The sequence below is a fragment of the Gasterosteus aculeatus genome, chromosome 3 (assembly GCF_964276395.1).
Source record: "Gasterosteus aculeatus chromosome 3, fGasAcu3.hap1.1, whole genome shotgun sequence".
Lineage (NCBI taxonomy): Eukaryota > Metazoa > Chordata > Actinopteri > Perciformes > Gasterosteidae > Gasterosteus > Gasterosteus aculeatus.
In genome coordinates this window covers 8670384-8682389 of record NC_135690.1, presented here as the reverse complement: position 1 = coordinate 8682389, position 12006 = coordinate 8670384, and the positions used below count along the sequence as shown (strand labels likewise).

Here is a 12006-nt window from a genome sequence, read left to right as displayed (position 1 = left end):
AGCTTTGTTTAGGCTCTTCTATATAGATGATGCCGTGTCCACAAGTGTAGGCAGATACGTATTTTCTCAGGCGCTGTAACTCCGCCGTCCTCAGGGGAAATGAAAGTGATGGTGAGGAGAAACCATTTTGTTGCTGCTTCATCCATATTCTCTGTGCGGCGCTCCTCCGTCCTGCCAGCTCCGATATCGTCCTTCTGTCAGCCAGGATCCTCCGCTGATCACTTGTGCCCTCTGTCAACCTCGTGTCTGCATCTCCGTTTGCACAGTTTGCCTCTATGCTGCTGAAACAAATTTAAGTCTGACACTTTCATTTTTTTTTTTGCTGCTGTCGCTGCACTTGTCAAGCCCAACGCATGCGTTTTACAACGGTGTCGGATTGAACCACATTTCAGTCATTTTTGAAACATCAAGAATCTGGTTTCATCGAGTGTAACTGCATTTATTACATCTCTCAAGTACAGCTTTTATCCATTTTTAGGTACTTATACTTTACTTACAGTATGTATTCTATTTTCTATGTGGTTCTACCCCATTACATTGGATAGAGAAATATTTTACTTTTTAGAGTCCTACTTATTTGATCATAGATTTCGATTATCAATATAAATCAACATATAAACAACTATTATAATTACCCATCAGCAAGAAATAGCCCCGGCCTTCAAGAGCTGCATTAGTGCTGAATACATTAATATAACTAATTATTATATAGTGATTTAATATATATGACTCTGGAAAGGGCCATTCTGCATAATTAATCATTTGACTTTCTGGTACTTGAAGTGTATTTTAGTGTACTTTTGCAGTGAAACAATAGTTTGAATTAAAATACTTTTTATTTTTACACTTTTAAAAACACTTAAAGCAAGAAAGACAAAACGAACAGAGCGCGTATGAATAGTGTTCTGTGGGTGAGTTGGAAGCCCCGGGTCTGTGCTTGTCCTAAACTAAATATAAAAGACTCTTGAATATGCAATGGATGGCTGCATACAAAATCATATGCAGCAACGCAAAAGATAAAATGTAGGAGACTTTAATAATAAATAAATAATGGTTCTGCATTGGTTTGTATTGCAAGGTTGCAAAATGTACACTATTATGATGATGGGGACCAAACATGCTAATGTTTGCAGCTTTATTTAGCAAACACAAAGTTCTTTTTTGTTTTTTTTAATGAAAAAAGAAACCAAAATAGAGAATGACTGTCATACACTGCATCTACATATATCTACATACATCTACCTAAAGGTAGAGATGCAAAGCACGTCGCGCCCGCCATTCCCTAGTTACATTCGCTACGATAATGTCTGCAAATGTGATTGTACAATCACAGTTTTGCTGAGGGGGTTTATTAATAAAACAGTCAACCGTAGTGTTTGTGGGAAGGCCGTTATCTGTGCTCAGACCAGTTTTAGCTCTTCCACCCGATCCCTCTGTGATTTGCAGTAAAAAAAATGGATACTCAGCGTTGTAATTTACCAGGTACCAAAAGTGGAATTGCTTCCGTGTGAAATGCTCTGCACTGCGTGTGGGTGGAATTTAACCACCAGCCTGTGGCTACTGTATCGATGCAGGTGAGAATATGCGCACAAATAAAGCTTTTGACGTTAAAGCTGCAGTTAGTCCAGTAGAAAGCCTCATACCAGAGGGTGCAGTGCAGTGATCCATAATTATAATAAACACCATGCAAATGTTTTTCTATTCTCTACTCATAATTTATGAGAAACTGGCGGTGGCCTTGGCGCCAACAAAGAACCGCCCGAAAGCCTCTCTATGCATCTTGAAGCAGTTTTCTTCACTGTTTTCTCTCTTAATAAGAGCTGAAATATCATTTGGATGGACAGAATCTATCATAATAACTTCTCGCCCGGTCTGTTCTGGGAGGCATGACACTGATTCTCAGGTGTAGAACGTGAGGCCGCGCAGCAGGACCAATGGCCCAGTTAGATTCACTTCAGGGCTTAATAGGATTTGAAATCACCTGAAACATTGCGAAGCTGAACAACACAATGCACCGTATAATGAACCAAACACTGCAGCGCGAGGATTTGGAAGAAATCAATTACGTCTGAGCGACACGAAATAGCAACGAGATGTGTTGTGGATGAAACGCTCCCTTAAAATCTGTTTAATGGGGGCACCTTCCAAGCTTCGCCTCTGATTTAGTGGACGGCTGCCAGCTGTTGTTGGAGCGCGGCCAAGGATCTGTTTTGGGACACAATTATTGTTTTCTCTCTGTCTCTTTTCGTTTCCTTCCTCCGTTTGGTGCTGAACATGTTTTTATGGCCCGTTTGGGCCCGGATGAAAAATGATATTGAGAATGACTGCACTCAAATTGCACAAAAGAAACCCCTAAGCTTTTCACAGCCCATAAGTATCCATCAACCGGGGTGTCCTCCAAACGCAGGTAGCTGTCTACACGGTGGCCATCGGCCCACATGGGAACTACACACACGGCATCCGCTTTCCTCAGGGTACAAAACACGTGGCACAATGTCGAGCTGAACTTCTCCTGACATCGTTATACCTCAACCGAGGCATCCAACCCTTTTTTCATGCCACCTGCTGTGACGATCTGTCTGTCTGTCTGTCTTTCTGGGACATTTGGGACGGAGATGTGGGGAGTTCGCCTGAGCATTCAACACGTTTCGTGCACCTGCAGTCCAACCGATGGCACACAGAACGGGGAACTGGATTGACCTGTCTTCTTGACGGAGAACTGTGATCTGATCACAGGTCGTTGTTATGGTAACGGTCACCGTTCTTGGTCACTTTTACATAAAAACACCCGTTTGGACTAACACCAAAAATACATTTGTTCAGGCATCTCTTCAAACTGGTTATAGGTGTTTTTATTGAAGGCAGGATCGCTCATAACACAATTTAGCCCCACTGGTTATTTGCGGTCTTTCTTGTTTGATCTCTTTTTGAGCAATCCTGTTGATTAACAGACGGACAAACAAAAACATTTGCCAGGAAAATGAAAAAATATATGTGTGTAATCTAAAAAATGTATATTTCTTAAAATGTTAAATAAGGAGAAACAAATCTGGTCAAAGATCACGTTTTTACTTTTACTGATTTTCATGTTTTTCTAAATAAATTAGGGGCACTGATAAATGTGCTACGAATCTCTACAGCAAGTAATGATTATATTAATTAATTAATAATATGATTGGCTCATTAGGTCAATAAACTGTAAGGAAACTGTGAAGAATACCTGTCACCATTTTTATCATTTATCGTTATATAAAACTAAAGCACCAGCTCATTTCTCAGAACCTGAGACTATCTGTTAAATAATGGAACGGTTAATCACCAAATTGGTGCAGACATTTCATACGTAATGGCTAACTTGCTTTAAATATCTTCTCCAGTTTTCTTTTTAACTAAACTGTGTTAAAAACCGCCTGTCTGAACTCGGGGGACCCGGGGTGCCGGTGATCTGTTTGACCTGGATGTTCGGGCAGAGCTATCAGGTTAGCCGTATCTTCTGTCATCTGATCGGCTGAGTCTCAGCCCGGCGGACATTATACACCTTCCGCATTCTCACTACAGCTGAATCAACTGAAGTCACGACTCATTCTGCGTCTATCAGCGGCTTCAAGTCTCACTAACAAACTGCCCCCCCGCTTCTTCTCTGTTATCCTTCTGTTTCCCTACAGCTTTTTGTCTTTTCCTTGTATGGTAACAACACGTTTTGTGTGAAAGAACATTTCAATATTCATATTTCTGCTGACGCTTCGCCATATGAGCCGCTTCCAGCTGTCAGATGAGTTCTGGTCTGCAAAGCTCCACCTTCCCAGCTTCCATCTCTCCTCCGCTCCTCCACTTCCACTCGCTTCTCCCTCTGCCTGCACCTATTTCTGGAGAGGAGACCTCTGCTTGTAGAGCAGATAATTTATTCCTGTTTATCTCCCGACTCTGCCCCGTACCGCGGGGAAATGAGAGATGGGAAAGAGAGAAAGAGGAGTGCAGGAGCTGTTTTCCTTTCATGTAACTGCAGAAGACGGAAGCAAATGGATGACAGCTTCAGCTCGCAGGGCCTCGGCTCGCTGAACACACTCACGCACACACAGTCGTGCCCTCCATGTGTTTAACAAGTCAAACATCGCCTCCTCGGAGAATGCAAAAGCGTGTTTGTTGAAACTTCTGCATATACTGATCAGCTATTGTGTAAATTGTGGCAAACTGTGAATCACAAACGCACGCACACACACACACACACACACACACACACACACTGCCCCCCCGGGGGGAACCTTTTAGTGCTTGACCGGCCGGGTTTTAAGACTTAATAATTAAAAGCTTTTTTTGCCATTAGGATATTAAAAAAACATGTGTATGTCGGCAGTAAACTAGTCGGTATCACATCTCCTTTTGAGGGGCTTCTGCTTTCCTTGTGGGCTGTAAGTAGTTATTATTTATTATTTGGTTGTTTGAACCTTTTGTTTTGCTTGAGCAAAACTGAGAAAAGCAACAGATCCTTCAGAATGTATAATAATGCACGTATTTAATGTATGTAAATAAATACATATACACAAAAATAAACTACATTCTGTAAAATGATATTCATATATATTCATTCTCATTTAATGTACACCTTTCTTCTGCGCTTTCAGCAACTCAGAAGGCAGGACTGTCTCTCTCTCTCTCTCTTTCTCTACATATATATATGTATATATATTATAGTATACTGTGTGTGTCATTGTGTCTTTGTCATCTCCTGCATCAGAGTGTAATCCATGGTTTTGTGTTTGCTCCTTAGGCGTCATGTCAAAGTCAGATTCAGATGAATGTGACAAAGCAGGCTGAAAGAGCAAAAACAACTCAAATCAAGAATAGCACCTTGTGAAACAAAAGAAAACCCGACGGTGTTTGCAGCTACAGCTCGTTTAGGGTGACGCGGTTTATCGCCAAAGCTGTGCAACAAAAGGTCCTTCTTGTGTCACCTTTTTTCTTTTTATTTATTTTTTGATGTGTTGCCGCGCACGGAAAGAGAAAATACACGGTTCTCTAAAAGTACAACTACCGGTAAATGAAAGCGCGTCCCTTTCAGGAGCTGCCCACAGACATCACATCAAAGCTGGCTCTATTGGATGATGAAGCAAAAGAAGTGGAGATACCCGAGGGTCCGACCATAAGAGAGACAGAGCAACAGACAAACACCTCAGGGCGAAAGGGAGATGGAGCAAAGAGAGACCGATGGCAGCAGAAACATTTTCTACAAACTCCACTGAACATCTTTATTGCTCCCTCTCTCCCCCTCTCCCTCCCTCTCTCTTTCTGTCTTGCAGGGGCGCTACAGATCGAGAACAGCGAGGAAACGGACCAAGGGAAGTACGAGTGTGTGGCCACCAACTCTCAAGGCGTGCGCTACTCCTCCCCCGCCAACCTGTATGTGCGAGGTAGGACCCGAGGCCTGAAACGCACACGCACACAAACACACGCGCTCAGACAAACACACAAAAAGACACTATTATCAAGTCGCTCTTGCTATGAATAGTCTTTTTGTTTTTATTTCTGTGCTCTTAGATAAGTATTACTAACTCATCCATCGTCTACAATACATGTTGACCCCTGTTGTTTGGTATTTCTCACAATCACCCTTAACAAGTCCACCTTAAGCCTCGGTGCGAGACCCCCCACAGTGGCATCAAATGGAACACGTGTGTCGGGAACGCACCTTGGCTTAACTGCATGAAGCTTCACTGATCTGTCCACTGAAGCGGCTTCTGTACAAGAGGCAGATAGAACGTGCAAAAATGATGCACGGATTTGATCGGGCAGTTTGAATTGATTTGGAGACAATCAGGGTTGAGTTTATTCCCACGTATGTTTACATCAGGGGCATCATTTCGCACCCACACGCACCCTGTTTAACTGATTCCAGCCGTTAGCCTGTGGGTGCTGAAATATTACAACCAATGTTGAGATTTTTAAATTCCAGTTTCTATGCTAAGTGGAATATCGAAGGAGTGTGTATGCGATGTGTGCGTGTTGGCGTGTGTGTGTGTGTGTGTGTGTGTGTGTGTGTGTGGAGTAGAGTGAGTGGCTTTGCGCTGGCCGTTTTTATTCTCTCTGTGTTTCCCCGTTCTCTCTCCCCCCTCCCCCCGCCCCGCCCCCCCTCACGTCATTGTGTTCTGCATCAACCCCCTCTCATCCCTCAGAGCTTCGAGAAGGTTGGTGTGCTCTTTCTTTTCTTTTGTTGCTCCTTTGTTTCAGAGAGCTTCACTTATTGAAACAGAGAGAAACAAAAAAGAAAAAAAAAAAAAAAACTTTAAAAGGACACCGGTGTAGATTTGAAGTGAAATGACATTGTCTCCAAATGTGAAGAGAGTTGATTTTCTAAAGCGAGTACGATGATGAAGTGGTCTGCCCATGCAGCAGAGTGCATTGTTTGCATTGTGAGGCCTTGCGTGCAGAAACCCTTGGTATTGCCCTCACTCCCCGATCAATGTTTTCTGCATGGTGTGATCTTGTTGTCATGGAGACCCCGGAATTGGAAGATTAAAAAGAGGCGATGTTTGCATGGAAGGAGCGAGAGAGAAAGAGAAAGGAGCACCGTTTGCATGTCTGTTGGCTGACGGACTGACACAAAAAGCATGGCTCAGTGTGTGTGTGTGTGTGTGTGTGTGTGTGTATGTGTGTGTGTGTGTGTGTGTGTGTGTGTGTGTGTGTGTGTGTGTGTGTGTTCAGGCCTATCGATGTGCTTTGATTGTGTTATTGAACTTGCTGTCCTGTCATGTCTTGCTACTGTCTTGTTTTTTTTCTTCTCATGCATCATGGTTTTTAAAGTTGTGTCTCAGCTCTCATGTCCTCACATGTGCTACATTGTACTGCACTTGTTGCATTGGGTGAAAATGTTGCACTGGCGGCGATGCTTGTACTTGCCCTTCTGTGTTAACGCCAAATGTGATGTGCAGGTTCGTAGGAAAAACATCGGCTATTCAGGCCATAAACTCAAGAGAGCCATCAGATCTCCTGTTGTTGAAAATGACTAAATATATTTAATCAAGTACTATACTCAAAAACAGATTCTAAATACTTGTGCTGTAATTGAGAAGAATACTTGGAAATATTGAGCTTTTTACTCCATGACGTTTCCTTTTCAGCTATAGTTACCATTAACTTAACAAGTTACCATTTTTCCTACAAAGAATACTCTATAAGTTATGATGCATTGTTGCAGACTAGTCTACACTGCTGCATTTAAAAAGCTCCTACTAAAAACACTATTCCAATTACAACGGTGAAATTACACTTATACATCAATACATCAGTAATTATTTAACAATATTATGATAATTAACAATAGCCTCACTGTTTTTTTTATTTGACATTTGAAATACTTTACATTGATAACGTTTGAAAAGATTAAATAATTGTTCTATTTAAAATATTTTTATTTCGGTAATGAAATCAGCTCTATTTCAATTTGATTTTGTCTCAGCAAAAATGACAAGACATGCAGGACTTTGACTTAAGTCAATTATATGTTTCCAGTGTGGCATTTAATGCCAGGGCTCTGAATACTGCACATCTTCTAGATTCATAGTACCACTAAACTTTACCGGGGTCAAATCCACTCTAATGCAGCCTGTGCTCCATCTGTGGCTGCCGCTATCTTCCCCCAACACTCCGATACGCCTCTATCGACTGACATTTGAAATGAGTAATATCCATTCAAACTTTCAGATATGGAGGGGGTGTTAATGATTCCGTCTTATTAGAGCGGATCATAAAAAAGCAGTGTCCTTGAGACGGACCGGATGGCGCTACGTAAATGTCAGCCCGGTGGTGACGGAGCTGAGCGGGCATGCAGCAGCGCTGGGACGGCGCGGTAATCCTTGAGGCCGTGCCAAGGTCTCCCCAGCCCGCAGCCTCCGGACCCCCCGGCAGAGGGCGGGACTAATGACGGCCCCGCTAATAAAGACGGAAGCTCCTGGCTACCACAAAGCATTACCTCTTGTTATGGGCCCACTTCTCAGAAATGCTGCAGAGTCCATGTTTCAGAATACTAAACGGTCATCTTTCGCCTTCATGCTGTTGTTGCCCGTGTTATCACACTAATCCATGAGCTAAAGCAATTGTCTTTTTAGTTGTCGTTTTATTGTACCACATTGATTGGCATAACAAAGCTGAAGGAGCGATGGTGTTGTGCGATGGTGTTGTGCGATGCTGCGTTGCACCTGCCGTGTTTGTTCTTGTGCATGGAGCTGTCATGGGTGCAGTCTGTCTGTCTGTTGGTCTGTCTGTCTGTCTGTCTGTCTGTCTGTCTGTCTGTCTCCAGCATGCTCTGATGAGGAGATGCCTGCCTAATCATGTCTGTTTTCTAACAGATCTACCTGTTTTTGTCTCTTTGTCTCTTTCTTGTCTTCAACGTCTATATCCAATTCTGGGTATCTTACAATATTGTTTTCCACAAGTATCCTAAATGCTTTGCAGTTTATCGTTACTCATGAAATTACAGTAGCATCCCGACAAATTCTTTTTTTTTGTTGAAATCATGCAAAAATGTTGACTTCTATCCAATTGTTTCTAGATTCTTTGAGTAGGGGGGAAGTGGCCCGTGAAGATTGCAAGTAAAGATGTTACACATTAAGGAGTGGAGGTTATATACCCACAGTCATCTATTTTACCTTTATTTGGTTTCACATTTCTTACATTATATAGATCTATTCGAGTCGTCTAAAAGAAACATTGTTTTGCTACTGATGCTCTCTGTGTCTGCCCTCCCTCTCATTCTCTCTCATGCAGAGATGTTTGTCCGTTACTTTCTCTGTCTCTTCCCGTGTTGTGAGCCTGGGGTATCCTATTCCTCTTTTATTCTTTCAACATCTGATCTGTACTAGTCTTTTTATCTTATTTTGGAAGCATCTACTTTCTGAATGGGCCTGACTCTGGTTATTTAGCCGTGTTTTTAAATAGATCCATGTGTTTTCTTCTTCCTCGCTCCTCTCTTCTTCCCCCCTTTTACCTCCTTCCCCTAAAACCCTTTTTCTAATTCTCTCTCTATCCCCACTTCCCTGTCTTTTCCCCTCCTTTCCCCCTTTTTTCTCTCTTCTTCTTCTTCTTCTTCTTCTTCTTCTGCATTCTGTCGGCACCCTGATGTGTAGGAGCGACAGAAACATGTACATAAGTTTATTAACTTATAAACATGCACATACTACCTCACATATCTCTCTTTTTGCTCGCACTCGTTCTTTCCTGTTCTTTCATGCTGTCTTGGTGTTCTTTACTTAATGTGTCCAATGATCACTGTAATTGCCACAACACCCTTCTAGAACCCTCAGTCCACTCTGGTGTGCATTTTCAATTCATTCGACTACACACTGTATCACTTATGAATCCTATGTATTGTACAGTATCTTGTTGTACAATGTGGCTGTCCTTTGCTACATTGCCTGTCATTGTCTGGAAGAGAAGCAGAGCTGCCTATTTCTATATCTCTCTCTCTATATATATATATCTCTATCGCTCTACTTCCTCTCTGGCTCTGACTTTTCCTCCGCTGTGTCTCTGCTCTTGCCTCGTCTCTCTCTGTCTCCCTCTCTTCAGTTCTTCGTTCTCTTCTTTGTGTTCCTCCACCATTTTATCCCTCTTGAGTCGCCCAGGCATGCGAGTGACCTATTAGTTCAGTTCTCCCGATGCATCTCTCCCTAATACACAGCCAACCGAGCTTCTACAGAACCCAGTGTTGGATATGACTTGCCACTTCACTTTTACTGCTTATTGGTACACAAATAGCTTGCAGGGCCTATTGATCGGCCCGTACGATGCACACTAGCTCTAAGAAGAGCTCAACGAATGCAGAAGCACCTCAAGGTACAAGAAATCTCAATGAAGAAAAGTTTCTCACTGCTGGTAAAGTTTAACATCATTAGTCATTGCTTGGAGGGAGAGATGTAATAATAATACAGCTTTAAACAAAAACCTGAATCATTTGGCTTGATGAATGGTAACCAATAAGGAGAAACTGACTATAGGTGTCATGTCCTGGTTGAAATGATACTCAAGAGTTTGTCACGATATTATTTTGAGTAGGCAGCTCTGAATGGTTGAGCTCAACACAAGATGTCTGTCTTTCTGTTGCAATCATCAGTACCATAAAGTAATTGGGACTAAAGTTGAAATATCCCTTTGTAATTTTCTGTTAAAAAAACCCTGAAGTTCATTCTCCCCCTTCCTGTTACCTCTCCTCTCTCTCTCTCTCTCTCTCTCTCTCTCTCTCTCTCTCTCTCTCTCTCTCTCTCTCTCTCTCTCTCTCTCTCTCTCCTTTCTTTTTATCTCTCTTGCCCTCAATTTCTCTCTTAATCTCAATCTCGCTCTCTGCCTCGCCCTGCCCCTCTCTTTCTCTCTGATTCTCTCTCCCCCGCTCCGTCTTCCCCCTTCCTTCTTTTTTCTTCCCCTCAATCCCTTCCCGACTTTTCTCGTCCCCGCCTCCCTCCCCCCACGTCCCCCCCCCCCCCCCCCCCCCCCCCGACTCTCCTCCTTTCCCAGTGCGCCGCGTGCCCCCCCGTTTCTCCATCCTCCCTTCCAACCATGAGATCATGCCGGGAGGGAGCGTCAACATCACCTGCGTGGCCGTGGGTTCGCCCATGCCCTACGTCAAGTGGATGCTGGGCACCGAGGACCTCACGCCGGAGGACGAAATGCCCATCGGGCGCAACGTGCTGGAGCTCAACGGCGTCCGAGAGTCCGCGAACTACACCTGTGTGGCCATGAGCAGCCTGGGCATCATCGAGTCCACCGCGCAGGTCTTAGTAAAGAGTAAGAGATGCTCCGCTCTAACGACGACGTCATTTCCGCTCCCGGCTGTTCACGAGCGCCGCCGGTGTCGCTCTATTGAGCGTTGAGTCCAGTTTGATGGGGTTTCCTCTAGATTTAATGAAAAAATACAAGCATGGGTACGATACATTTCTATCTTGCATTCCACACCTTTTAAGGTGATTGGCATCACGCTTTAACAAAAATATTCACACCTTCCTTGAGCTGAAATATCTAGTAGTAGTGTAATCCAATTGTATTGTCATTGTAGGTCTTTGGAACATGTACATGTAGAAGTGCAAAGTATACAATATGAAAGAAAGAACAAAGAGCGTGAGTATAGTAAATGGACAAAAAGCAGTAAGTAATCTATCTCCCCCTCCCGACTCGATAATCCCCAGCTCTGCCGAAGCCTCCCGGCACCCCCATCGTCACAGAGACCACTGCCACCAGTGTGACCATCACTTGGGACTCCGGTAACCCCGACCCCGTCTCCTACTACATCATCCAGTACAGAGCCAAAGGGCCCGACAGCAAGTACGAGACTGTGGACAGCATCACCACCACCCGCTACAGCATCGGGGGACTCTACCCCAACACAGAGTACGAAATCAGAGTGTCGGCCTTCAATAGCATCGGCCAGGGGCCCCCCTCTACTCGCGTGGAGGCCCGCACGGGGGAGCAGGCCCCGGCCAGCCCTCCCCGCAACGTCCAGGCTCACATCATATCTCAGAACACGGTGATGGTCCGCTGGGAGGAGCCGGAGGAACCCAATGGACAGGTGGGACGAGGAGAGCTTTCTTCTCTTGATTTTGATTTATTCATCAGTAGAAGAAAACAACGCTTTACGTCTGATTTTATTGTTTTACCCGCGAAAAAGCAAAAATGTTTTAAAGAAATTGGTAAATGTCTCCTGGTCTTCACATCCATAATCTCAGATTGTGTCTTTACGCTAAAACATAAATAACTGTGATACCCTCTTCCATTCTGAGTCTGTATTACCAAATTACAATCTTTCTACGTCCCACTGCATCTGCTTGGGAAAACCTGGACGCCTGCAGCGAAGTTAATGAGCTTCACAAGCGTCTATCGAGGAGCTAAATCAATTAGCAAAGCACCGGTATAAAAGAGAATTCTAAGGAGCACGTCTATGGAGCACAAATCAAGTGAATGGAAATCTAAATGTCCATTACGACGTTGTAACAGCCCGCTTAATATAGTAGAAACTGCTATTGT

At 43.6% G+C, this 12006-nt stretch overlaps 1 protein-coding gene across 13 annotated transcripts in view; it reads left to right on the top strand.

Annotated features, from left to right (window-relative positions):
• LOC120815358 (receptor-type tyrosine-protein phosphatase S) overlaps window positions 1-12006 on the top strand; it is a 57965-nt gene that overhangs the window by 25259 nt on the left and 20700 nt on the right. For 7 of the 13 annotated variants that reach the window (XM_078099029.1, XM_040170278.2, XM_078099022.1 and 4 more), the window contains exons 6-8: window positions 5298-5408; window positions 10504-10773; window positions 11172-11551. In XM_078099029.1, the coding sequence (XP_077955155.1) occupies window positions 5298-5408; window positions 10504-10773; window positions 11172-11551 (761 nt within the window). Of the gene's footprint in view, window positions 1-5297; window positions 5409-9119; window positions 9135-10503; window positions 10774-11171; window positions 11552-12006 lie in introns of all 13 variants that reach the window. The other 6 variants (XM_078099025.1, XM_078099020.1, XM_078099026.1 and 3 more) reach the window with 1 other exon arrangement.